This window comes from Erithacus rubecula, assembly GCF_903797595.1.
Source record: "Erithacus rubecula genome assembly, chromosome: 10".
NCBI lineage: Eukaryota > Metazoa > Chordata > Aves > Passeriformes > Muscicapidae > Erithacus > Erithacus rubecula.
The window spans coordinates 28,092,457-28,119,630 of record NC_136662.1 but is presented as its reverse complement, the minus strand read 5'-3'; the positions used below and the strand labels follow the sequence as shown (position 1 = coordinate 28,119,630).

The 27,174-nt window shown below is 43.0% G+C and overlaps 1 protein-coding gene across 6 annotated transcripts; it reads left to right on the top strand.

Moving 5' to 3' along the window:
- Positions 1-303: 303 nt before the first annotated feature.
- SOAT1 (sterol O-acyltransferase 1) lies at positions 304-27,174 on the top strand. 6 transcript variants are annotated; one of them, XM_079313877.1, is made up of 16 exons: positions 304-332; positions 5,230-5,363; positions 12,574-12,632; positions 15,751-15,899; positions 15,994-16,053; positions 16,362-16,469; positions 18,120-18,402; positions 19,492-19,570; positions 20,156-20,237; positions 20,891-20,936; positions 22,000-22,129; positions 22,536-22,633; positions 22,917-23,015; positions 23,498-23,633; positions 24,388-24,533; positions 25,300-27,174. In XM_079313877.1, exons 2-16 carry the CDS (start codon positions 5,240-5,242, stop codon positions 25,354-25,356), a joined length of 1,656 nt encoding a protein of 551 aa, XP_079170003.1. In that variant the 5' UTR covers positions 304-332; positions 5,230-5,239; the 3' UTR covers positions 25,357-27,174. The 6 variants fall into 6 exon arrangements, with proteins under 6 accessions (XP_079170003.1, XP_079170006.1, XP_079170002.1 ...); XM_079313880.1 differs by lacking the exon at positions 304-332 and adding an exon at positions 2,141-2,161; XM_079313876.1 differs by lacking the exon at positions 304-332 and adding an exon at positions 2,669-2,764.

Below are 27,174 nucleotides of genomic sequence, written 5' to 3'. Positions count from 1 at the left end.
CTCCTGCCCTGCACAGAAGACCCCCAAAAATCACACCTTGTGCCTGAGAGCATTGTCCAAACAAAGAAAGAAAGAAAGAAAGAGAAAGGAGGGAAACAAGCAGTGCTGCTAAAGTCAAGTTGCTGCCTGGTGCTGGGAGGTGAAAGCTGAGGCAAGAAATTGGGGTATGAGGGCCAAGGTTCCCACGTCAACAATGGGAACGACCACGCGGTGATTCAGCCAGGAGTGCTCAGGAACAACTGTGGTTGGGCAATCATTGAGCAATGCGACCGGAGGATTAATGTACAACACTCCAGAAAATCAGGATTACAAGCACCGTGGTGACAAGCGGGGTAAGTGATGCCGCTGATGAAACAAGGCAGCAATTTCGAGTGGGAAAGACAATAGCAGATGATGGGCGTGAGTGGCAGGAAGCAGAGGCGGCAGTGCCTTCTCCCAATAGCTTGTAAATAATGGGGAGGGATAAGGAGAGCAGCCACTTTGTTTTTTGGTGAGCTGCCGGTAAACAGCCTCTAAAGAGAAGGGAAAGACGGGTGTGAAAAAGTAGGGAAAAACCCGGAGCCCAGGGAGAGAGCTCAGTGCTTGTCACACTGCACTGCTGAGGCCCGAGAGATTTGTCAATAAAATCTGGTGGCACCTCTGTACAGCCTCTTTAGGGCAAAATAAGCAAAGCAAATTTGTTCTGGAGATTAGCTGTACTTTTCTTTCTATTAAAGGAATCTCATTTTACTACCAGCCAGAGTCAGGCTTTTAGTAATTGGATAAAACGGTTTCCACAAGAAGTTGTTGAACTTTATATTTTTGTACATTGAGTATTTTGTTGGGTTTTGGTCTTTACTTGCTTGTCCAGCCAATGCTGGCCCCACAACTTCATTGTAAATAGCTGGCACAGCATTTTTGGCATGAGGGCACCACAGATCACATACAGCCTGACCTAAAAGTATTCTGAGCAGCACTGTGTTAAAGTAGACTTCTTAAGAACAGGGATGAGTTTATGTGAAAATTCTATTGCATTTCAGCACTGATAAGGCTCTTAGTTTTTTCTTTACATTTTTACAAGTTTTCTTATTAAACAGCATGAAATATGGGTGATGGGATAGTAGTGTGATCACACATTGCAAAATAAATAATTTTTGGACTTTTTCACTCTGTGGCTCTGCTCAAGAGTCCCTACAGATATTTAAAACAATTTCTGATAGTTTCAGTTTAAATGTGTGCCTGGGGTGTGTCTTGGTCAAAATAAATTTTAGTAACAGGCCTGATAGCTGAAAAGTGACAGAAATGTTTTATTACCCCATTGTAACTTTGTACCTTTTTTTGAGGTGACCTTTCAAGGTGCACCTGGGGACATATCATGCATTGCACAGCCCTGATGTCGTGAGGAGGAAAGACATGTACTTGCCAGTAAGAGATTAGTGGATAAGTTCTCCTGGCTTGGGGAAAACTTTCCCATTTGCAGTGTGAAATGCAGCTCTCAGGAGGTTACTAGAGTTTGTTTGCTGGTGACGTGTTCTGTGACTCACTCTCCATCACGAGCCTGTGTCTGTCTGGGAGAGAGAGAAAGCAAGGTACAAACCCCAGCCTTTGTCCCATTTTTGGCCCTCTGGAGCAGCCTTTGTCCTGGTTTTTGTCCCTGGGGAGCACAGCTGGGACTTAAAGAAGTGCTCTCCAGCCAGGCCCATTCTCAGCTCCCCCAAAGTGATGAGCTGAGCTCCCACTTTCTCCCACATCTGTGAGGGAGAACACCCCATTGACACAAAACACCTCTACTTGGGACTCAAACTGGGGGACACTCCATTTTCACTTCCCTGTAGAAATACCTTCCCTGGCTACTGTTTGGAAGAACCTGGGCGGGTATGACACACATTTGTGCTGAGCCTGGGTGCAGGGGAAGCACTTGTTGAGCAATCCGTGTGTTCCCACTGAAGGACGGGGACAGATAACACCACTGGGCCCTCCCAGCCTTGACTTCCGTGTCCTCCCGGTGCCTTTAAATAAGTTTTCCTTGTGCTGGGGTGTGGAGAGGGGCCCTCGGGGCGAGGACAGTCCTTGCCCGTGGGGGTGGCAGAATCCACCTGGGCTGAGTGCTCACAGCTGGAATCGACACCCTGGAGCCGGGACTGGCATTCCCACCGCTGGATTTTGGCCAGAACCAGAAACAGTGATGCCTTTTTCTTTCTTTTTTATTCCCCTCTCTTTCTTTCTTTCTCTCTCCCTCTCCCTCTTTAATCTCTTCCTCTCCCTCTTCCCTTTTCCCAAAACCCATTGCCTACTGCTTTACCCAGTACCCACTGTTCTTATTGTAAGTCAGGGATCAGCACACCAATTTCCATGCCAAGCATGTAGCTTACTGATAAAACTTTGATTGCTCGCGGCCCCCCTCTGACTTCCGAGCATTTAACAACCTTGGGTGTTCCCTCACACTTAACGGAGGGTCACCGCATTTTTGGCGCCTCTCTTCCCTCACTTGACTTTCCGCCTCAGGAGCGCCTGGAGGAGCCGGCGATGCCTGAGGGGGTGTGGAGGGGGATGGGGGGAAACTGAGGGGAAAAGGGGGGGCGCCCCCCACGTGCGCCTCACGTGCCGCACCCCCCCTGGCGCGCGCCTCCCGCCCCGCCCCCGTGGCCACTGGGCGGTGCCGCCGCAAGCCCCGCCCCCTGCGCCGTGACGTGCGCGAGCCCCGGGAAGAGGAGGCGGCGGCGCGCGCGGCGGGAGGAGCGGAGCGGCGGCGCGCGGAGGAGGCAGCGGCTCGGCCGCCCCTGAGGTGACGTTCCGCGGGCTGACGGCCGCCCCGGCCGCGGCACCGGCACCAGGAACGGGAACGTGTCCGCGCCGCCCCGCCCCGCCCGCGGGGGAAGCGGCTCCCGCAGCCGCCCGGGGCTGGGGCTCGGCGGAGGCGCGGGGTGTGCGGGGAGGTAGCGGGGCAGGGGCTGGCTCGGAGCCCCGGCAGCGCTTTGGGCAGCTCCCAGGGATATCCTCAGGCTTCCGATAAAAAACATTTTCCTGCCGCGTGTTGTGCGCGTTGCGGATGAGCTGTCGAATGACCTTAACGCTGGTTTGTGGAGTGACCTTAACTTTGTTCTGGTCCCTGTCTGGTTCGCTCTGCAGGTACCGAGGGTGCGGGTCTGCGAGTTGGTGCTATGCCCGAGGGCCGAGAGTCGGAGAACTGTAGACAGCTGAAAGTTTTTGGGATAAAGCTGTTATCTAGTATGATTAGTATTGGAGGCAGGGGATTGGAATTAGGTGATCTTTAAGGTCCCTTCCAGCCTGAACCGTTCCATGATTCTTAGCTGTTCCTCACCCAGCCTTTTGAAATGCACAGATGAACTTCCTGTAAAGTGTCGCTTTTCTCCCAAGGCATCTTCTAATTAATTACCAGCTTGTCCTAAGGGAAGACGAAGAAGCTCGAGGTCTCTGAGCCCTTTACGAGTACCGTAAATCAGGTAGCAGTGCAATCAGGGAGTTTCTGCTAGGTAATCTTTTCAATGGGTTTGTAGCTCTCCAAACTTCATCTGCAATTGTGGATGTCCTCAGAGTGGGGTGAAAGGAAGGAGTGACTGTTTACTAATTGTGAGGAGCGATTTCCTCTTGTTGGGGGAGTGGTGAACATCTTGGAGTTATCCTGGCGTTGTGTCATTAATGGTTCAAGCAGAGATGGGAGGGAAGGGCAGATGCCCTCTTTAGGCTCTGATAATAAGCTGATAATTGCTTAGGTACTGTAGTATGTGCCTCTGTTCATACGGGAACCAGACTAGGAAAATGTTTGTTTTCATAGATTTCCCCCTGCAGGCTTCGTGTTTTGGTGTGGAAAAGGCTGCGCTGTGGTAACTTAGCCTATCTGAACTATTAACTCTTTAAGTTAATTGTGTTATTTCACGTCGCACATGACTTTCTCTCACCCCACCCCAAGATCGGTTATTTTTTAACTCCTTTCTGTTAACCTCTCAGTGAGATACTGTAACCACTCTGCTCGGGTGAGGAAGGAAAGCCTTCCTAACCTCTTGAAGAAAAGTGTCCTGAGACAAAAATTAAACATCTGGTCCTCTGCTTGAGCTGGAAAACTCATCCAGTTGCTGATTTGCTGTTTGGTAGTGGCTGGTGTTTCTAACTCTGTATGTTGTGTAGCCTGAAAGGAGAAGAGGAGATTCCTACTAGAGGGACAAACACAGGAAGCTGAGTTCTGAAAGCCTCTGGTCATAGTTCTATTTCCCTTTTGCAGATGTGCCAGCCCCTTATTCTGAGGAAATCTATCCTTAGTTAGTTTTTTTCACCAGTTCCTGAGTTTTCCTGGCCTGTCTATAACAGCTCATCTGTGCTGTGCACGTATGCTGTTCACTAGCAGCTAAACACATCTGCTCTAGAGTGTGTGCCAAGACGAAAAAATATATCAAGCCTGAAAATGTGGTTACATAGATGCCTGTGAGGTTTTCTGGAAAAAATCTGCGAATTGTCCCTGGTTGTAGCTACATCTCCAATAGATTCTTGAGTTGAGTTTTATGGAGAGTGCTCTGGGACTAGCACTTTGTGACCAAATCAAAGTATCCTTGTTTCCTTCTCATTAGCTGAGAATTTTGTTTTCATCCTGCATGTGGTGCTTCAGGTGTTCCCTGCTGGCAGCTCTGTCCCCAGCAGTGACCTTTGTCATTGAAAATGGTGTCATTCAAACTTGATTCTCTTCCTGTTTTTCTATGGTTTGCAATGCAACCATTGCCTGGCTGAGCAGAATGCAAGGATCCATTGAGGAAGCTGCTCCTGCAGCAACAGCTGAGAACTTGATAAGGAAGGGACTTGGGTCAGGTCAAATACTGCTGCTGATTCCACAAAATAGACCTGCCACATCTCATGGAAGACAAGTCTTGATGTCCACCTGGCTGTCAGAAAGAATTGCAAGGGTTTTTTGTAATTTTGAAGATTTTGCAAACACTTAAGCTATTTTAAGTAGTTATAAAGTCTGTAGGGGAAAGAGGGGATGTGGGGAGAGGTTTTGGTTGTGGTAGGCGAACTTACTTGGTTATTGTGCTCCTCTACTGCTTGTAGTAAGGGAAGGGAGGTATGATCAACAGTAAATGACTAATTCAAGTGTGTGCTGAATTTCCTCTAACCTCCCTCTGAATTAATAATGAAGGAAAATAAGTCTAACTTCAATATAAAAAAAAGGCTATATAAATATATTATTGAACAATAGATGAGGTTTTTATCATTAATTATTTCCCTCCTTTTGTGATCTAGCTAGGTAACCATGGCAGGTGATGACTGTGTAAGGAAACGCCAGTCTGGCTCCACTGCAACGTGCAAGACCCCTGAGAATGAAGAAACACAGAGGAGACCTGAGAGTGAGAGGTCCTTCCAAAACTCAAGCAATGGTGAGTCTCAGTGGTTCAGCACTGGCTGCATCTCTGGCATGTGATCTCCTTCAAGGTGCCCTTTCTACTCATGGCTCTGCCTCTTTGCTCCTTCATTTCTGTTTTTCTGTCCTTGTGAGGGCTGAAGGTAGAGCTGCCTGTGTCCCAGCTGCACTCCTTCCAGTCCAGGTATTGGTTGTTTGGGGTGCTGTTCTGCAGAGCTTTCCCTCAGGAGCTGTGCACTGCAGTGCTTGAAGGCATCTAAAAACAGTGATTAATTGTCACTGGAGGAAGAGATTCATTAATGCTGTAAACTGTTCAAATGCCTCCTGGCAACACTTTTGAGTAATCCTGGTAAATGCTTTTTCTAGAACTTCATCTCACTTCCTTTACAACCTTTAAGAGTGTGACTTCTCAAGATGTAAGAAAATGGTCTTTAACACACCAGACTAATGTGGTGTGTCCACCTGACAGGTGGAGGTAGGATGCTGCAGAGAATGATTCTCTGCTCCTCTGGGATTCTGTTCATGTCAGGACAGCTCCATTCTATTCAAAGTCGATCTTGGCTACCAGAAAACTGAACAATAAACAATTGTGTCTGTTCATTTGGCTTGTGATCACCTTAAAAGTTATGTGGCTTAAAGCTGGCTTTGTGGAAGGATCACTCCTGCCATACCCTGTCCCTTGGGTTGCAGAGACAGTTGTGTGGCACTATGAGTGGTTTTGCCTGTGGACTCTGTGACCCTCTGTAATTCCTGGTTTATGCTGTACCACATTCCAGCTCATTGATAGGGAGGCTAGAGATGAAACTGCAGCTTGTTTTCTTTCTCTTTGTGAGCTAGATTAAGCAAAAAACTAAAGTAGGTTATCACAATGTGCCATGTGAGTAGGAGATCCAAAACCCTGGTGCCAGTGACTCAGGAGATAATTCTCACTGATATGCTTTTGGATATCATCACTATTTCAATAGTACTTCTTTCAACTGAAATGGAAGTTGGAGCAAGTTTAAGTTTAGGAAAAGTCAGATTTCTTATTGAAAATAAAATGCACTGGAGAGCAAGTCATCCCACAAACTGCTTAGAGAACTGGGATTTTAAGATGCTAGTGGCACAATCATTTTAATTGGATCAAATGGGACTGTATTAGAAAATTGCAGGGAGTTGGTTCTACTGGAATCCAGTGATGCTGGGCTTGGGAGCAGAGTTCTACCACTTTAACCTTTTTGTGTGTGGAAATTTCTTAGCTGTAATGAATGACGGGTAAGTTATGAATAGAGCAGTGATAATTAGGACTTGATGGGTGGGTGTGTCTCTTTTTACAGGCCGTTCATTTTAACACCTCTAGATGTGGCAAAACCACACTGCAGTGTGATATTGTGAGTGTGTAACAAATAAACATCTTGGGGCAGATCTCTTGGAAGTGTCCATGTGCCAGAAGTGTTGGCTTGGAACAGTGCAGTGTGTTTTAATCCCTTACAAACTTCAGTGAAGGACAGCAGGGAGGAATCCTGGTTAGTCAAGACTTGGGTGCATCCTGCCTGCCAAGGTTGCTGTCAATTAGGCAGAGGTGTCACAAAGTGTTACTTAGCTCAGTGTTGGTGACAAGAATGACACAGGGAGGTAGGAGGCACGAATCTGATGCCTTGAGGCATGGGAGAGAGATGCATCCCTCTGGTCAGGAATTCCTCTGTACAGGGGAGTTAAATCAGCAGCTCTGAGACCCAAAGGTTGATGATTTATGAAGCTGAAGTGTTTGTGAGTTGCAGACAGTGGCCTCTTCATGTAGTCCAGGGTGCCTGTGTAACTAGGTAGGACTTTCGTGGCTGAGGTGGGAAAATTTCTCAGAAGAAGTAGGCATAGATGATTTTTGTTTCTTTTGTTCTGGCCATTCTCTCTGAATAGCTGTTTCTAAGGCTTTAGTGCTGATGTGCACAAAGGCAGTGTGAGGCTAATGATCTGCTGTCTGGCAACTGCTTTTTTTTTTTTTTTTTTTTTTTTTGTGTTGTAACAACTTAATGCTGGGTGTTGCAAAGACTTTAGACAAAATGCATGTTTGTTGCAGTCAAGGGATTCTAGCCGGGCCAAGAATGCACGGGAGTAAATATTGTAGCATGTTTGGGGTAGTTATTGTCATAGAAAAACTAAATCATTAACGTGGTTACTTACCAATCCTCTCTGATTGATTATTGCAAACACAGGTTGCTCTCTACACTAAGTTGAGGTGTTGAGGGCTAACTGACTTGTTTCCAGAAGTGTATGAACTTTCTACAGAAACTTTTGGGCCCTTAATAATTTCTTGGTTAAAACTTAAATCCATTGGCTGATCTGAAAATACTGTAGAGGAATAATTTTAATACATGTATTGGCTTTTGAGATACAGTAGGTCTGACTCTTTTATTTGTACAGTTGAAGTTATTCTTTTTTTCTTGGTTCTTCAGTGCTTCTGAAGACTGTCTTATTGTCTGGGTTCTTAGATCAAATAGTTTTTTCTCAGGTACACCTAATTTTATAGAAGTGTGGAAGTACTCATAACTTGGAAATTGCCAGAAGATTTCTTCTGTGCCTTGATTTGTTTCTATTTTGTTTCTATTCAGCCTGCAATTTCACTTTGACAAAGTAGCTGAACTTCATCTTATACATAATTTCTCTTCCTTGAATTAGCTCTGGTGTTGTAATCAAACAACTAATTTGGTCCTGGCTTAGAGTCAGCAGATGATCTAGGTGGCAATAATCCCCTGTCAAAAGCCAGGCTTCCTTAATAAGATTAGTCTTACATTTAGTCTTACATTAGTTTTCAGCAGGAGATACATAGAGAAACATAAAACTGTTCTGTCTAATGGGATATTGGTATTGGACTGTACCAGTCACCTGGGATGAGCATAACAGGAAATGCATGGACAGATCTCTAAAGGCTGGAGAGGACATGGATCATGAGTGTGCCCATGAATGCCTTTAAAATGCTCAGATAGTCCATCCACAGCAGTACAATGATGAGTTTGGGGTCTGTTCTTGTTTGCTGAGAAATCAGGGAAGGACTGGAAGTGTCTCTGGAGGCTGATCTGCTAGCAAGCTGTGTGGCATATCTGTTTGGTGTGAGTAAGCCTGATTGGTAATCTTAGAAAGGGGCTGTTATCTTCCAGTGGGGAGGTTACTATCGATCATCCCTGGTGCAAAAGTTCATGGTGATGCACAAACTGTGTGTGCCTGCTGAGAGATGGAGGAGGAGAGAGCTCTCCAAGGGGAGCAATTTGGAAAGATTTAGCCTTTGCTGTATGACTCACAGCCATGATGTTCACTATTTCAACAGGCTGCTGCTTGTGGATTAAGCTGCTTGAATTGAGTATCTGGGATGTGTTTCTGAGAGACAGATCAAAAAGCTGTTTTCTCTAGGTGGATTCTGGTAATTCTAGGGGCTGTCATGTTTTGGAATCTGTGGGTTAGGTGAAGGTTCAGCCTGTGGACATGGTAGCATAATGTAGAGAATGCTGGTGTTCCTTCCTGGTGGTGAAGAGGCTGTTTGGGTTCCATGTCCCTGCAGAATTGACTCTTTAAGCTAAATACTTGCCCAGCTGCAGTGCAGTGACCTATGGCCTGTGAATTCTTTAAACAGATCAGCTGAGTCTAATCATAATTTGCCTGTACTTGCTGAGTGGCCAAATAGATTGCCATAAGTAAGAATAAGGGCTCATTAGCATCAAATTATTGTGTGTTGTATTGTAGCAATATGGAACTCCTCCCCTCTTTACAGTAGCCCTGCACTAGATTGGCTTTAATATTGCTTTGCTTCTGATAGCATCTCCAGTGTTTTTGGAGAGGGAGCCTTTAAATCCAGGTGACTGACAATAAGTCCTTCTGCTTATGTTGCTTTAACCTCTTGAATGGGAAGTTGTCTTATCAAGAAATAACAAAGCTGGGGATTTTTTTTGGATCCCAAGCTGCAGCCCCAACATCATGGGAGTGATTCTCTGCTCTACCCATTTCAAACGTCACTGATCTGTAACACGTGGAAGAGTGGGTTGAAAAAGGGATATCATCCTTTAGAAGAGGTACTTTGTCTGTCTTGTGAAACTTCAGTTGCTCAACTTCTCAACAATTAAGAAGCTTTCTCAATCTTCAGGTGATTTTTTTTATTGGCTTGGTTTTCAGAAGGAAACAAAGCTTACAATTAAATTGTTCATTATTTTTTTTCTTCTGACTTTTGAACCTGCTTGGAATTCTGTCTGTACAGAGGAGTCACATTCTAGAAGGATCAAGCCCAAGACCAGTGGTCCTCTAAAGATCTTGTTAGTCATTGCTGATGGGAAGGGAACCTGATGCCATTAAATAAAAATTTTTCCCTGTGAAAAAAGCTCTTCCAAAGCAAGCCCCACTTAAGCCTCCTCTGAAATGGGCACTACTTCATACTAGTCTTCAAGACAATTTTCTCATGACTTCAGATATCTTTTCTGTCTTCTTAAGGCATAACTCAGCTTCTTTTAAATGCAAAGATGTGCCTCCTTGTATAGTGCAGCCTTTAGTCCATTTTTCTGTAATGCTGTTGCAATCCCAAATTGATAGAGGGATCCAGGCTTCATTTGCAGGGTCAAAGAAAAGTGAAGATTTGGACTTCTCAGCAGTGCACATTTCATTTTAGGCTCAAAATCATGTGATGAATCTCTTCTCCAGTGACCTGACAGAACATAAGTGGTGTCTTGTGCAAGGGAAGATGAGTGATTAAAGATGATGTGCTTTTTCTCTGGTATCTGCCTTGTGACACAGCTGGATTTATGGGCTGATGCAATATAGCAGAATGGGTTGGTTTGGGGGTAGTTTTCTTCAGCAGAAGATTTTGTGTTGAGAAAGACAAGCTCACAGGTGAGTTTACTTTGTCACATGAGTTGCTTAGACTGAAGCCATGGAGATCTTGATTTTAAAACCTATTGAAAGATACTGTTTCTAATCTTTTATGTGCATGCATGCTAGTATGGGGGCAAATAAAGTGACAGGAGGACACTTCAAATTCCAATTTAGCAGTTGCAGCATCAGCAGGTCAGAGACTGTTGTCATTTCTTGTACAACTGTTAAAGCTGGACATTTGGTATATGTAAAGCTATACCAAATTTTATGGCCTTATAGTCTACAAGGATATTTTATTTCCAAAGTGAGCCATGCCTGGGTAGTTCTTAATGCGTTTTTAATGACTGAAACTTCAAAGACAAGATTGGACAGGAAATACACGGTCAAATAAATGGGATATAATCTTGGAAGATTGGCAGCTGGGTAAGGGACACAAATTCTTAGTTTTTTTGAAGGGAAGGCTAGTTGTTCCTTGAGCTCAGCAGCTCTGTTCTGCTTTCTAGCAGGCCAGGAAGGGGTGGTTCTTCCCATAGTAGTAGTAGAAGGAGTGGGCCATGAATACAATTGTGGAGTGGCACGGTGAAGGAGTAGAGCCACTGAGAACATCTGAAGGGGATACAGTTCTGCTGCTTGTGGAACAACTTGATTTATTTTTATGTGTTGGGGAAGAATCTTTTTGAGACCACCAAAGTGCATGAGCTGAGTGGGTCAAGGGTATCTTACATTCTTCTCAAGCTGTTTTCCAAGCTGCTGTTCTGCAAATGTAACAGCACAATGAGCTTAAATGATGAGGTGTTTGGGCTTTTTTCGTCTTGGAGGTGAGATGCTTAGCAACCAGGAGTTCTATTTTTGTAAAAATGGGTCTTGGATGAAGCCAAAATCAATGGTGTTAAGCAGTTTCCTTGTTTTCTGTTACAGTAGAAGTATGCTAAGTAATAGGCTTGTCTATAGCTTGTGTAGCAGTTAAAAAAAAAACCACAAAATTCCTGCTTGATCAATGGGAAGGGGAATTAATGTTAACAACTGAGCACTGAAGATAATGTTTTTTGTGTTGCACTCTTTTCCAGTAGTGGAATTGGAGTCACTTCTAAAGCAGGTCTACTTAAAATACTTAAAACCAGTTGCTCAAACAGATTGACTGAGACTCCTGAGTGTCACAGGGCATCACAGAAGCACTTCTTGCACTGAAAATGAAACTGCATTTTGTGTAAGGCTATCCTGATGCAAGGAGGCCACGTTATGCACTGTGATAGTGCTATCAGTCTGTTTTCTTGTCTCACAGCAGCACAACTTTGGCACCTCTACAGCAAATCTGTTAGCTCATGCTTCCCTGGAATCTTAATAGGGAATCAATTCAGTACCTTATTTTTCTAAAAGTAGTAGTGTTGTCTTAGAAACCAAACATGCAAGTTGTAATGCTGACTCTGTGTTGGTGTGTAAGGTGGTGCTGTAGCTGTAAATGCCAAAGGATATGAACAGGGCAAGGTTTGCTGCCAGCTTTTTACTCTGACTGCTGTTTTAGGGGGATGGATGCTGCTGCTTCAATCTTGATTTTCCTTCATGTGCAAGACTCTGTTTTAAGTAACTTTATCTTTTGTGTTGTTGTTATTGGAGAAGTGAAACACCAGCTGGTGCTTGTCCTAAAACTCTGCTAGTCCAAAATGTCTGACCCGTGGGTGTTGTTCCTCTTGATGTCACAGAGGCATCTCAGATGTGTAGTTTTTAATGTGAAGGAAATGTAGCATTTGAGGCTTTTCCTATTGGCCAATGGTGTTAGTAATGACAAAAGACAGATTATATTGGTGTCATGTTAGACCTGACTGTTTACTTAAACAATGACACATATTGAGGAATACATTCACATTAATATCTGGCACTTCTGGAGGATAAAAGGAATGGGAATAGCTGGGTTTGAACACAGGACAACTGTTCAACTTGCCATTCAGCCTGTCTTAGAGCTGATCATGGTATCTTACTAATAGCAGTGACTGACTGCCTTGTCTGTTGGCAGTGTAGAGGCCCCCACACAAACTAACCTTATGTCTGGTAAAGATAAAACTGATAAAAAATCAGCACATTTGGAAATGACCTTCTAAGGGTCGTTCTGATTGCTGCTTCAAGGCTTAATATGTTTAGGGACCTTGGAAAGATTTGCAGAGTTGCTGAGGAAAAATAAAATCCAGCATGTTCTCAGCTGTTGACTGCCTTACAGTGCTGTGATCCTAAAATACATGGTCATAGTTGAACTTCCTGCAGCTTTGATTTGACTTTAGTGGGACCCTCTGAGCAGTCAGAAATGCTATTTAAAAATTTGTGTCTGAACTATTGTATGCTATGCTATTTTGTGTTTTCAGACATGCAACTAAAAATATTGAATATTTGCTTTCCTTCCTTAGGCTGGGTTGATGTTGACCACGTGGTAACAAGGAAAATGCAGCTCATAGCAGAAGCTGAGGTAAGCACAATACTTGCTTGTGGTGGGGAGCAGGACAACTGACCCTGGAAGTCTTTTGAGTCACTAACCCTGGAACACAAATAGCCCTATTCAGTCCTAGCTTGAGTGCAGTGACTTTTCCACAGCCCTCTTTTTCTCTCCCACTTTGCACAAGAGGGGTAGTGTTCTGTATTACTTGACCCCAATAGGTTGAAGTCCAAAGATAAGAATGAACTTTGAGACCTGTAAATAAAATGAAAATTGCCTTAGCGCTAACTTTTGGCAGTGTGATGATTAGCCAGCCTCCTGTGTCCTGCTATCCATTGAGTAAAGGGCAGCATGGAGCCTGCATCCCAGTTTCTGCTGCCCTGGTTGTGGAGATGACCTCCCTGAGCTTTGCTCTCATTCTTTTTGTCACTGAACAATATCCTCAAAGAAAGTAGCACTGGGTGTTTCTGGCACTATCTGCATCTGTGTGGGCTGCCACTGTTTTAGATTATATTAAGGTGATTTATACCCAAATTAAATGAAATGGGCTGAGGATGAACTGCACCCTCCTTGTTAACCATTGTTTTGTGGCACCCCTGTCCTTCAGGGCGAATTGCCCTGCACTCTTGCATAATTTTATTGCAGAAAATTCCGTGGTAAATCTGAAGTAATCTGAACATGCCAGCTTGACATGAATAGCAGGGAGTGGATACTTAGAGAAAAATACCTTGTACCTTAGAAATATTTTCCTGTTTCACTTTTTTTTTCTTCCTTTTTCTCCTTACCTCTGTAGGTGGTGTGTCATTTATAACACGTATAACTAAAGTGTATTTAAATGGTCTTCTGCAAAGGGTGTGCTGCTTTTTTTTTCCTGAAATTCCTAAAATTCTGCCCTTTAGAGGGGTAGTCAGCTCAGAATTTTATTTTGGGTGTTGCCTTATCCTGTTTATCCTTACTGAGAAGAGGAGATCAAGCCTGGTAACTTCTCTGCAGACAAAACAGTCGTTGTTAATCACTGTTGGCAGTGTGTGTTTGCAGGAAAAAGCTTTCACTGTCAAGCACAAGTAGCTTTGAAAGTTCCAGGGAACATTAGCTGGTTGCAAGGGGACAACTTGACCTTGGACTTCTTTCTTCAGGAGTGTCTCTTGTTCCTTTTTTTTTTTTATGGTCAGTCACCAGCTTTGAGACACAGTTCATAGAAAAAGTGATTTCTTACCCACAAAGAGACTCCTAGAAAACCAGTAGTGTTTTAATTGCTGAACTTTCTCCCAAAACACAGGGAGTTCTGATTTTAAGCTTTGAATTATGCAGCTTGTGGGTTTGTTTCAGGTGCCTCAAGGCTGAGGGGGAAAAAAACCACCCTAGCGCAAAATACCTGAGAATTCCTGGAGTTCTGGGCCCTTTTGTTGTGGGAAGCACTGAACAGAGGCTTGGATTGCAGTTTACCTTTTCTGTGCTAAGTATCTAAATTCTAGGCAGGTGCTTGACTTGTGAAAACCCTGGCCAAGGTGTAAATGGGATTTGTAGGAGCTGGGTGTTACTCAGGCACAGGAGGTCTTCAAGCATCTGCAGTCTGGAATTCCAATATTTTATTCATTTTAAATGCGTTGAGAGTTGTGTGCTGTGTCACTAGCTCAGGGCTGGATGTTGTCATGTGTCAGTAACAAAAATTACCAAACCTGTTAAAATGAGTGAAGTTCTGGGGAACTGTTGCAACTTCGAGTAAGGGTTACTTCCCTTAACTTTCTCTGACATGTCATCAATTTTTTATTTTTGGCTAGTTTCTGCTTTTGATGACATAGCATTCTTTTAAGGGTTTTTGGTTTGTAGTTACAGTTAGTTACAGCTACTGTAGGGTCTGTACTCTGGTTTATATTTTATTTAATCTATTAAGAACTCATGCCATGCTCTCCCAATCCAAACACGTTGGTATCAGCCCCAGAGAGCTGTGTTAGCAGTCTGCAATCTCAGCAGAGTGCCAGCCAAAGGGAAGAGGTACTTTAAGGAAATATCACCTGTTAAACTCCTACTTGAGGAGAGAGTAGGCTAAAAAAGGGGAGACACCATTAAAAAAAAAAAAAAAAAGGCATTTTTATGGGAATGAATAATGCTTTGTTTAGCATGGAAATTTGAGCATTCCAACAGAAGTAGGAATTTCTTTTATACTTTTTTGTAGGGATATGTGCATGCATGCTGTAAAATTAGGCTGTACCAGAGAGCACCAGTGTCTTCTGTTACAGGTTATATTCACAAATACTCAATATTTCTTGTTTTGTTTGGCTTTTTTTTCATCCTGCTTTTAAAGGAACAAGTTCTTGCAGAGACAATCCTCTGCCTCCCAGGAAAGCAATATCTAAAAGTAGCCAGATCCTAAGAATTTTGTTAAGCACTGGTGATGCTTGTTTAGTCTGTTCTGGAACCTGCCAACTAGGAGAAAGATGTTTTTTAAAGTTAAATACTAATCTGCTCTTTCTCCTGCTGCAGCTTTTGTTTCAAGAGATCTCTCTGGATTTGACCACTATAGAATGGAAGGAATGTAGAGTTCTGATCATTGTTACTTTAGGGTCTGTCTTCAGCAGGAAGAGCAGATGAAATGATGACATGTAATTACCATGTTAAAAGACTTGCACCTTGAATCTGGAGGCAAACTGGAAAAATTCCAGGCAAAGGATGGTCAGACAAACATGGCTAGTAAACACTTGCATTAAGAAAACAAAATATAATGTGCAATTAGACTTTAAATAATTTTTTGAAACTTGCCTTTTGCCTGTGCTGAAGGTGGTGGCTGCCTGGCAGTGTTCAGGAGCTTAGGGGTGGCTCTCAGCTGTGCTTCATCACTAGGCTCATCACATTTGGTGTTTGAGGACTAAACATTAAGGAACCAAAGTCTCAGAACTCTAAGTCTTCTAAAAGGCCAGAGCAATTCTGTGTGGAATCTGATGGAGAAGATAAATGTGATTCAAAGTCCTCTGGCCTGAGGTGTGTGAACAAGCCAGGATAAGCCCAGTCTTTATCCATGTTGGCACATGGTACAGAAATGTTTTCTTGATGCCCTGCTCTGTCCTTCTCCAGGATAAAAAGGCATATAAATATTTTTTGAAAATGTATCCAGCAAATTAAGCAGTTTGCTGCTGTGTTTTTACTCTGTCAGCAACTGAAGCCAGCTTTCATGAAGGAGGTGGACAGTCACTTCACAGAGTTTGTGAACAGCTTGGTGGCAAAATCAGCACTCCTGGATTCCTCATCTCCAGCCTCCCTTTTCCCAGCTTCCTGTGCAGAGAAGGAACTGCACAAAGCCAAGTAAGTACCTTTAAAGCAGTTACTATAGCAAGGTTGTATTTCCTTGAAGTTTTATTTCCTTTTTTGTCTCAAATGTTGTTTTCTTTGTTTGCAGGACTTCGAGGGCCCCTCCAGAACATGGGAAAATCTTTACTGCCAGGAGGTCCCTCTTGGAGTGAGTAACTTAACTTCATCAAAGTAATTTCATCACATTCACTGAAAATGCCCTTGATAGCAAACTAATGAGCCTTTGCTTTGTGGTACTTTCCCTGCCACCACCCACAATCTTATGTTCAAATCCATGGGGATTAATCTGTTCAAATTTCTCTTTCTAAAATATCTGTACTACATCTTGCAAATGCAAACATTAATTACAATTCTTTCAGTACCACTGAGGTCATGGCTGATTACCCTTTGTCTGAGGATAAGCTGAGGAAGTGTCTGTGCCCCCCAATTGTACCTTAACTCTGGTCTCTCCCTTAGTGAGCTGTTTGAAGTGAGTCACATCAGGACAATCTACCACATGTTCATCGCTCTTCTCATTGTCTTCATCCTCAGTACACTTCTAGTAGACTTCATTGATGAAGGAAGGTAAGAATGCCATGGAAAGACAGGGATAAGGGCTGGGAATAGCTCTTCCAGAGTGCCAGATGCATATAAAACTGCAGAATGGTGCAGAAAGAAGGGGGAATCCTTCGTGGGGTGTTGTTGGAAGTATGGGTTTCAACTTAGCATACTTAGGACACATCCTGGAATTCCTGTTGAGAGGGTATGACCACTTCAAATTGGAAAGCTGGATATTAGGAAAATACTGCTAACTGCCATGTTATGTGAGAGTTGTGGCCACACAATTCAGCCTAACATCCTTAGCTCTTCACAAGGCTGGCAAAAGGAATGTGGAATACTTTAGTTTGAGTATATTTAATGAGACAGCAGCTTTCAGCTGCTTGTGTTTCTTGAAGAAGGACTGTGCTTAGAACAACTTTAAATACTTCAGCGGTCCTTCCTCTGTTTAAAAATGCCAGTTCTGGAACATTGTACTTGTACTTAACTTAAAATAGTACTTTGTTTTTCCTAGGGAAAAATCTCAAGGATGTTGGCAGAGCCTCTGCTAAGATAGTGCTTTTCAGGTAGCCAGTTGTGAACAAGATTGTGAAAGGCTGCTTTCCTCACTCTTACTTGTTGCTTAAATAGTATTTTGGCAAGCTGGATCTCATGTACACAAGTAGGATTACATGTTTATCTTGCTGATTATCTTGCTCTTCAGTTTACAAAACCAGAACTGTATCTTGATTATAACCACTGTTCCTTTAGTCTGGGTATAAGAGCAGGCTCATGTGTTATTGAATGTTGTTTAGCTGATCCTAACTTACTAGTTTATGGACCTTGGGGGTGAATGGGGATTTACCTTAAAAACAACTAGGGCTGGATACCCTGATTGCTTTAAAAATAATCTATTATTTTATTTTGGATCCAGTTTGCAATTAAACCTTCACCTGAGAAGGAATAACTTTTGCTACTGTATTCTGTACTGTCATCTTCTCTGGTCTTAGTTGTGAAGAGCTACTTATTGTAGGAGTAAGCTCTGAGTATGAGAAGCAGTAAAGTTGATCAGCCTTTTGTTTATGTCCTCATGTTTTAAGCTTGATTAGTGGACTAAAGCACCAGGTGCTCACCAGTTGGTCATGTTTGGACTGACCTTCTAATGACCCTGAGTCTTACGGGTGACTTCTAAACTGAATCCATGTGGAATCCCCACAAAAAAAAGGATTAAACTAGGCTTGAGTGCTGGATGTTGAAATACCCCATGCCTGTAGAGGCAGGGAAAGAGCTTCTTTATGTTTAAGCCCCTGAGAAGAACTGAGTTTCAGTGGACTAGTGATGATGTCTTGGGAGTGTTCCCCAAAAGGTGTCATGGACCCTGTTTCAGGAGTGGATCTTTCAGTCATGTGCTTGTTCTTAGGAGGGATGAGCTTGAGCCTACTCTTAAAGCACATGCTGATCTTAGAGATGTGCTAAGTCCTTTGGGATTTGAAAGTAAGCTGTGCCTGACAGCACAGTCCTTCTCTTATGTTCTGGGTTGCTTGAGGGTGGCCACTTGAAACTGCAACAGTCACTTCTATCCAGACTGTCAAACAGTTATGATCTGGAAGCTTTGTGTTTTGTAGCCACTGAGTGGAGTAGAAGTATTTGTAATCAAAGAATGGATGCTCAAAAATTCTTTTTTCTTTTGTCTTCTAGGCTGGTCCTTGGATTTGATCTCCTGGTCTTTGTTTTTGGAAAGTTCCCAGTTGTCTTCTGTACTTGGCTGTGCATGTTCAGTGCCACAGTAATTGTTCCATACAACCTTTTTGTCTGGTGGGCCCAAGGCTATTCCAGTTCCTCCCATCGTGCAATCCACTCTTTTTTCTATGGCATGCTGTTCACACTCTTCCAAATAGCTGGGCTTGGCTTTGGACCAACCTATGTTGCTGTATCCTATGCCCTGCCTCCAGCTTCCCGCTTCATTGTAATACTGGAGCAGGTAAGTCCCTACCCTGTATCTCTGTATGCTAGGACTCATTGTATTTTATTTTCAAAGTGGAAAGGGTCCTTTTTCCTAAAGGAGTCAAATGTTGCTTTTGTTCATTACATTAAGCTAAGGCCATGGATGCAGTGTCTCTGAGACTTCAGGGCAGTTATATGCAGTAAATCTAATAAGAAAGAGTGGAGAATAAACTTCATTTTGACCAGGAAACTACTTGTGGCTTTTTACACAGTATTTAAGATTTTTACTGAAATTCCATTTTTTTTTTCTGGTTGTCTTGTGGATACTAAGTGCTTAAAACCAATTTTAAGAACATGCTGTGCCAGAGTACACAAGGAAGCTGTAATGTTCCTCTTTAAGAAAGAAAACCCAAAAAAAGCAAGTACATGGTCAAGAAGTGGTTCTTATTGGCATTTCTGCTCTCAAGAAACAAGTGTCTTGGCTCTGTAATCAGAACTTGTTTGGAAGAAGAATTTTTTTTTTTTTGTGGCAGGGAGCAGAGGAAGAGTGCAAGAGTGGAGGTCTTGTCAGACCATCAGATTAAAATAAGGATGGTCAGGGATGAGTTTTAAGAATTAACTTTGGACTGGCCCTACTTTTGGTTCTTCAGTATTAAAACTAAAAGAAAAACCTGCTCAAAGCTGCAGACTATTTATGTGGGACACCACCTTATACCAAGGCAGTGCTAATTGCTGTATAACACATGTGACTTCAAGGAGTCATGTAGACTTTGAAACAACCTGGCCTGCTGAAATGGAGAGGGGGTTTCCCTTCAGTTTTAAGTTAATGCTAGCTGATTAGTGACTTGCTGGTGTTATGCAGAGTCCTTGTGTATGTGATGGTCCTGCAAGTGTAGATGAGATGTGTTTTGACTCTCCTGAGCCATGGTTGCTCCTGCGTGTTTCCCCTTGCAGAGTTTGGTATTCATGTCAGTCAAGCAGGCTTGTGGGCAGAAGAAGCAGCTCTTTTCTTGTCAAGTGGCTAAACAGGAAAGAAACCAAGATGCTGAAGGTGTTGTAAAATGTTTGATCCAGTCTTCACTGGAAAGTTGTGAAAATGAGAGCTGCCCTTCTCTTGGCCTTACAGGTTCGTCTTGTTATGAAGGCTCATTCCTTCATCCGGGAGAATGTACCCAGAGTCCTGTCCTCAGTGAAGGACAAGTCTGGTGAGTCACTTGCCCTGCTTCATTTTATATAGCTCTAACTTTCCCTCCATTGCTGTGAGCTGCCATCCTGATCTGGAGAAGTGGAATTTGAATAGGTGATTTTGGATGTCATAATTTCAGCCTGAATCTTTTCATTTGTATTCAGTTGTATTAGACAACAAGCTAGACTGTCTAAGTCTTTGTTCTCTACAATTCCCTATTTCTGTTTTTAGGAGTAAAAGGTGTCTAGATGTTGCCTGCAGATCTCCAGCTCAGTGCTCTAGTTGAAGTGACAGCAGTCATAGAACAAAAAGTCTTTTAAGCAAGGCATGCTAGAGCTAGCATGCTCATGTGTTGATAGGAAAGGAAATGTGATACCAAGGTGTTAGCAGATAGTTGGTTACCCTCACTTGTTAACTGTCTTTCATGCACACCATCCCAAAGGTCAAGTTTGTTTTATTCTCTGCAAATCCCACACCTTTAGTTCCAGGCTGAGGTTTCTGAGGTGAGAAGGGGTCTGTTTTCTGAAAGGGTACTGGAGAAACTGAACTACCAGTAAAAAGTTTGCAGCTGATCTTTTGTTTTTTTATTTCTCCCTCTTCCCAGGGACATTACATATTCCCAGAATTTCTCAGTACCTGTACTTCCTCTTTGCTCCCACCCTCATCTACAGAGACAACTACCCCAGGTAATGTGAGCAACAATAGAACACCAAAGTAGTCTGAAAGCTGAACAACATTAAACACCCTGGGTGTGATCAATTTATGAGTTGGAGCTTTCATAAAGATGTGGTTAAGCTGGCAAGGGCAGCTCACAGAGTCCTGCTTTTATTTCTTTGGGAAGCTCACTTGAAGTTTTACAAATTAAGAACTTGCTACAGAGTATGTAGTGATAGACAGTTCCTGCCATAGGAACCTGTGTTTTTTATGAGCTGCTAATAAGCAGCCCTGTCTCTGAGTTTGAAGCTAAAGCCATTAAAAGTGGCAACTCCCAAACTCTCCTGTGCATTGCTGGGTTGCACTTTGGTGGTGTGATGTCAGCTGTCCTTCACACAACTGTCCCACCTCCTAAGGAACCTACAGTGCTGCCCTCCAAATACCTTTCCATTTATGGAATTACTGGAGTTCTGCTGTAGTTGAAAGTGAGGAACCAGCAATTTGGGCAGGCATCCTTGGATGTCAGGAGACTAAGAATTCTGGAATTCAAAAGCCTTTTTTTTTTGTTTGTTTGTTTGTTTTTTCAGAGAATACATTAGTGAAGTAGTAAAATCCTTCAAGTAATTGAAGGGAGGAGTTTGCTGCTTTGAGGTCCAATTTAGCTGTATCCTGTTCTTTTTCCTAGGAATCCCACAATAAGATGGGGCTATGTAGCTACCAAGTTTGCACAGGTGAGTGGTGCAGAATACACTCTTGGAGATCATCTAAGATGTGTTTTCAGCAGCTCTCTCTTTGGCATTAAATCACTTACCAATAAAGATTATTTCTCAATGACTAACAAATAAACTGCAATCTTGCTGTACTAGCATTGTGCCAAAGAAAGAAAAAAAATTTAAAATCTTTGCTTAAACAAGCTTCCAGATAAAATTAAAACTGTGTGTGTGTATAGAGCAACATCCATGTTCTCTTTCTTCACCCTGATTTTAGTGCACTGGCACAGCTTCTGCTCTGCAGATATTCAGAGCAATTTTGAAGTAGTGAGGCCTGGAGTCCAAATCCTCAGTGTTTATTTAAGTTCAAGGTTGACTCCTTATTCACATATGTAGCTGTGAGTTTCAGTAGCTTCTTGTGGATGTGTTTTCAAGTAATGGATTTCTGTGACTGAAACCTTTGCTGTCACACAATGCATTTATGGTTTAAAGAGCAGAACAAAAAAAAAAAAAACAAACAAAAAAGGCAACATGAACAGGCCTTTGACTGCTTGCTGTTGGACAGAGAGGATATCAGAGCACACACCTGCCTTCAACAGTTACTGGCATTTTTGACCTCAACATTCACAGCATCAGTTCATGAGCCAGAGAAAGCCTGAGATGCTTTGGCTGTAAACATCTCCTTTGGAATAAAATGAGTTTAAGGTTTAATATTAGATTTAACTACAGTAAGTATTTTGCAATTATTTCTGCACTTATCTTCGATGTAGATCAAGAGTACTTTCCCCACATTGGCAGTGGCATAGATTTGTGTCAATATGTGTGAGTTGATAGGACTGGGAAAAACTGACAGCTGTTGTAGCAGAAAAGAGAAGTTGATTTTGCTGCTGGCTGTCAGCATGCTCCAGGAATTGCTGTGGTTTTCTTTGTGCCTGGATATTTAGGGAGGTTTATTGGCAGCAATGTAAAATAAATTATTTTGGTTTTGTTGGCAGCTGCTTTTCTCTCCTAGAGCTGGCAAGTGGTGATGTGTTAATTGTATGTTCCTGTTATGAAGTCAGGTTTTGGGGTATTTTTGTTCCAGGTGCTTGGTTCACTTTTCTATGCCTACTACATCTTTGTGAGACTCTGCATTCCTCAGTTTCGCAACAGTAGTCAGGAAACCTTCAACCTTAGAGGGCTGGTGCTCTGCATCTTCAACTCCATCCTGCCAGGTAAGGCCCAGATCCATGGGTGACTTTCATCTTTGTGAAAGAGGTGGAAGGGAGAAGTGCATAATTTAAGATGCATTCATGACAGGAAGAGATCAACAATCTTGTGGGCAGACTGGGGCCTTAAGGGGTAAAACTTCAAAATCAGCATACAAAATAAAAGCTGGGTTTGAATTTAACTGTCTTTAAGTCAAGTTGCAGGCTCTGGGGCAGCCTTGCTGTTGCCCTCTGGGGCAGGCAAAGCCTGGTGTGGTGAGAAACTGAAATACTGTTGTATTGAAATACCTGTACAAAACAGTAGAGCTCCTCTGTGTCAGCACCTATAAGAACAGTTTTTGGCTGTGTCAGGTGCTCTTGCTTGTGGCTGAGAGGCCACTACAGAACTGGTGTGGATGTCCCTTGTTTCCAGGTGTGCTGATTCTCTTCCTGGTGTTCTTTGCCTTCCTCCACTGTTGGCTCAACGCGTTCGCTGAGATGCTGCGCTTTGCAGACAGGATGTTCTACAAGGTGAGAAGCAGGATCTGCAGTTTATAAAGCTTCTGAAAGTCATTGTCATAATGAAAAAATAAAGAGGAAACTGAAGGTAAATTTGTTGCTGTGCTGTAGAACAGATTTGATTTACCCTGATACTCCAAGGAGAATGTTGAAAGTGTGATGGAAAGCTTGGTCAAATTGTTATGTTAACTTGGTATTATTTCATTCAATATTTTTTCAATTTGATATCCTAGAAAAGCCCTCTGGAATGTTTATATAGTTAATTAGATTTATAGTCTTTCAATTGTGCTTTCAGGACTGGTGGAATTCCACATCCTATGCAAACTACTACAGAACCTGGAATGTGGTAGTACATGACTGGCTCTATTACTATGCCTACAGGGATTTTCTTTGGGTGAGTAACAAGCAGATGTATTCTTTGGTTAATTAAATATTCAACTACTGGGCAAAATGGTACATTTGTCAAGATGCAACATCCCTGTCTGTTTAGAAGCACAAAAATGTTTCATGTCAGCTGTTGTGGGGAGCCACTGTGTGTTTTAGAGAAGTCCTTAATGTGTGCAAAACATAGGGCTGAGATGCAGGAATGCAGGGACTGCCTCAGCAGTCAGAACTCATGTTGCACTGTTTCCATGAGCTGTGGTAGGTATTTAATGAGTGGGCTCAGCACAAATACTAATGCAGGAAACCAGAAATACACCTGGAGAGGAACACCTAAACCCCAAGGTGCTCTGTAAGGCACTTAGCATTTCACATGTGCCTCTTGGCTGGTGGAGAACTTTCTTAGCTCAGGGAAGAAAATCCTGTGTGTTGCAACAACCAAACAAAACCCACAGCAGAGTAAGTCCTAATACTTGGCATTCTTCTCTCTCTCAGTTTTTTGGTAAGAAGTTCAGAGCAGCAGCCATGCTGTCTGTCTTCACTGTGTCAGCTGCTGTGCACGAGTATGTCCTCAGCATCTGCTTTGGCTTCTTCTATCCAGTTCTCTTCTGCCTCTTTTCATGCTTTGGAGGTAAGTTCCAAGGAAGAGTGTGGGAATGGCTGTGGGGTTTGTGGCTTTTTTTTGAGAAGTATGCTTTGTTTATTTGGTGATGATGCCAGCTGTTCCTTCAGCACTATCAGTACTGCTGCCCAAAGGTTGCAATTGTGAGACCAAGCTTTGTGACTGGATTTTTGCAGCTCAGTAGGTACACACCTGTATACACACAGAGGATTTGAAAGCTTGGGGCTTAGATGGTCAAGGTCTTGGTGGTGAGGAAGGGAGATTTGTGATATACTGCTGTTCCTGTGACTGCACAGAGTTTAACAGCACTGCTTCCTCTTTGCTAAGCTGTAGTTGAATTGCTGTGTGTCAGCAGCTTGTCAGTCTTCCTCTATAAAGTCACAGTATAAGGCAATTATTACTTCACTACTGCAGTGAGGAAGAGCCCATTTATAGTCAGAGCTCTTGCATTTCTTTTTGTGTTTTGAGTTGGAAGGCTCTAATAAACTCTAGGCTACCCCTACCACAACTTGGTGACCAGTGTAGCAACAATAATGTTGATCCCCAGAGGCACACAGCTTGTTTTGGCAAACTTACTGGGAGTAAATGTCAGAATCAGCTCAGAGTATTTGCTCTATTGCCAAGCACAATCAAATTTTCATGCTGTAGCCTTGTTCCAGAGATGAAGTGAAAGGAGCAGAAGATCCAGTAAAATCAGTTCATCTTTGATTCTTGAATCTTAGGTTTGTTTCTGAATAATGCTTCTCATTTCTCCCTTTTCCAGTGGTCTTCAACTTCACCCTGAATGACCGTCGGAAAGGGCCCTTCTGGAATGTGATCATGTGGACTTCCCTCTTCCTGGGCCAAGGTGTCATCATCTGCCTCTACAGCCAGGAGTGGTATGCACGCCAGTACTGCCCCACAGACAATGTGAGTGCCTGGCCCTTCCCAGGGCATAACTGAGTGTCCTGCCTTGCTGTGCAGAAAGAGTGGAAGTTAAATGGCATGAGTGTTTCTGGCAGTGTGCTGCATCCATTCCTCAGGAGTTATTTGGCTTAGAGGCTGCCTAACAAAAGTGCTTTCACTTCTGTGCTGGTAGTATTTCACTGCTTGAAGCTGAGGGTGGTGTTACCCATTTCTGAGAATATGCTAGACCTCATTTAGGCTGTGGCAATGGAACCACAGCACTCAGCCAATGAAGTCAGAAGAAACTTTTGTAGAAGGCCCACAAAAACTGTGCCTGTTGTGCCTCTCTCAGGCTAGAGTGGGTGGTGGTGAAAAGTGGTCACCTGTAGGTGGTTTGGGGTTTTGGTGGTGTTTTGTCTAACTCATTTTCTTGGTAGCAGATTCTGTTCTAGATAAAACTTCCTACTGTCCCAGTTGATTCCAGTTTTAACCAAAGGTACCTTTTGGCAGCCTCTATTTTAAATTTGATTCTTCTCAATTAAGAGTTTGGCATGATAAACTATTTGGCTTCTTGATACAACAGGCTACTAGACACAGTGTTTAGCTGATGTAACTGAACGTGTTGCTGTACTTAAAATTCCAGGCACTGCTTAGTGAGGGCAAGAGCAGGTTTGTAGGGTGCAGAAATATGGTTTAATCTTTCCTCTTAGAGAAGTTTGACTTCAGCAGCTTGTACCACAGCTGGTGCTGTTGGCCTGTGACTAATTGACTGCCTCTCCATGTTTTGCAGCCCACATTCCTGGACTATTTAAAGCCACGCTCGTGGTCGTGTCATATGAAGATGTGAAAATGGGGTGCTCTCTTCACAGACAAACAGAGGTGTCCTCCAAGTATTTGGACCAATGATCTCACTCACTACAGACTTTTTCTAAGGGAAGTTGTGCCTCCTGATTATTGGGGAGAAACTGTACTTTTTTTAAACATTGCTGGAGCAAACCAGTTGACCTGGATTGCCACAGACTTCAAAGGCAGCATCTATTACATGCTGTCCCACTTTGAGCCATTTTCCATGCCAGTAAAACATTGAAGGTGGAGTCTACTGGAATCCTACTCATCCAGGGGTCCCCCCAAATGCTGCTTTTCTGGACAAGAGGCAAGCTAGTCAGATTTGCTGGTAGCTCATTGTTGGTATCCGTCCATCTTTTTTAGCCATTCCTTTGCAATTATTTTCTCCTTTTTGGTAATGGGATGTCTACAAACTTCTGTTCTTCATGATCCTGCCTGCCACTGTGACACAGACAAGTGGCAGAACAACAGGGTGTTTGCCTCCTTGCTCTGAAGATGGCCTAAGTTTTCCTGGCTGGCTTCAGACTGCATCCTCTGTATGTTGGCTGCCAACACATATGAAATGGGCAGAGGAAGAGGGACTGTCACTGTGCTGAGTCAGGTTCAGAAGCAGGGCATGGTGTGTGCAGTCTTTATATGACTTTTTACACCAAAAATTTGTTTCTCTGTGTTCATTTAGTTCCCAATTGCCTTACAGCATTCTTGTTCTCTGAAGGCCCTTGTGATTTGAGGGGTACTTTTTCTTCTTGCTCTTCCTTTCTCCTGCTCTAAGTAATCAGTTCTTTTAACATGATTAACTTGTAAAAGAGCTTTTGCTTTAATTTGGCTGGTGCTTTAAGGCATACAGGTTGTTAAGGGTTTCTTTACTAAGAAAAACTTGAAATACTATGACCCAACTGTAAGAAAATGGGATCAACTTTACAAGTACAGAGCATGATCTTGTTAGAAATGGCCACATGCAGTTCAATGTGCCAGCATTGCCCATGTGTATTGGAGAAGTTTCTAGTGCTGCTGGGGAATGAGGATTGGCCCAGAGCTGCTTTGTCACCTGCCTGTGTCTGCCCTGACATCAGAGGGGGCTTCAGGTGGAGATCAGCTTCCTGGTACTGCCCTCTTGGTGAAGAGATAGGACACCCTCCCACACACACACACACACACCTCAATAAAGGTGTTTGGTGATTTTGGTGTTTCCATAGCAATTAATCAGTCAGAGTTCCTTCAGCTCCCTTGTTCTGTCAGGTGCTAAATGGAATTCCAGAGTGTCTGGGTGCAGATCATTCCAGTCTTACTGGAACTGTAGCTCCCATTATTGGAGCCAGGGTCACCTGATAGACATACCTTAACTTTGGTGAAAAGGCCACCTGATAGAGATACCACAACTTTGGTGACAAATAGTTTAGAATTACTCAAATGTTATCAGGAACTGCCAATAGAGAACAGCATTTCCTTACTACCTACAGCCCTGGGTATTTCATGCCAGCAGTATTGGGACCATTGATGGACTTGTCTCCCAAGCCATTCAGATTCTGCTTTGGGCTTCTGCTTTCACTAATCTCAGTCAAATAATTTCATGAGAGCTAAGGAATACTTCAACTCTTCCAAGTCTTCAGTTAGAAGGAATCACGCTCTTGATAAAGGACATTGTAACAGGTCAAATTTGCCAAACAGTGTTTCTGTGTCAGGTTCTCCTCTGACAACACCTCCTGCTAAAAATTGTTTGATGAAACCGTTGCAGTAATTTCAGAGGAACTATATGCTCAAATTTGGCAGTATTCATGTATAAATTCCTGAGAATTAAATGGATTACTTTATCATCAGT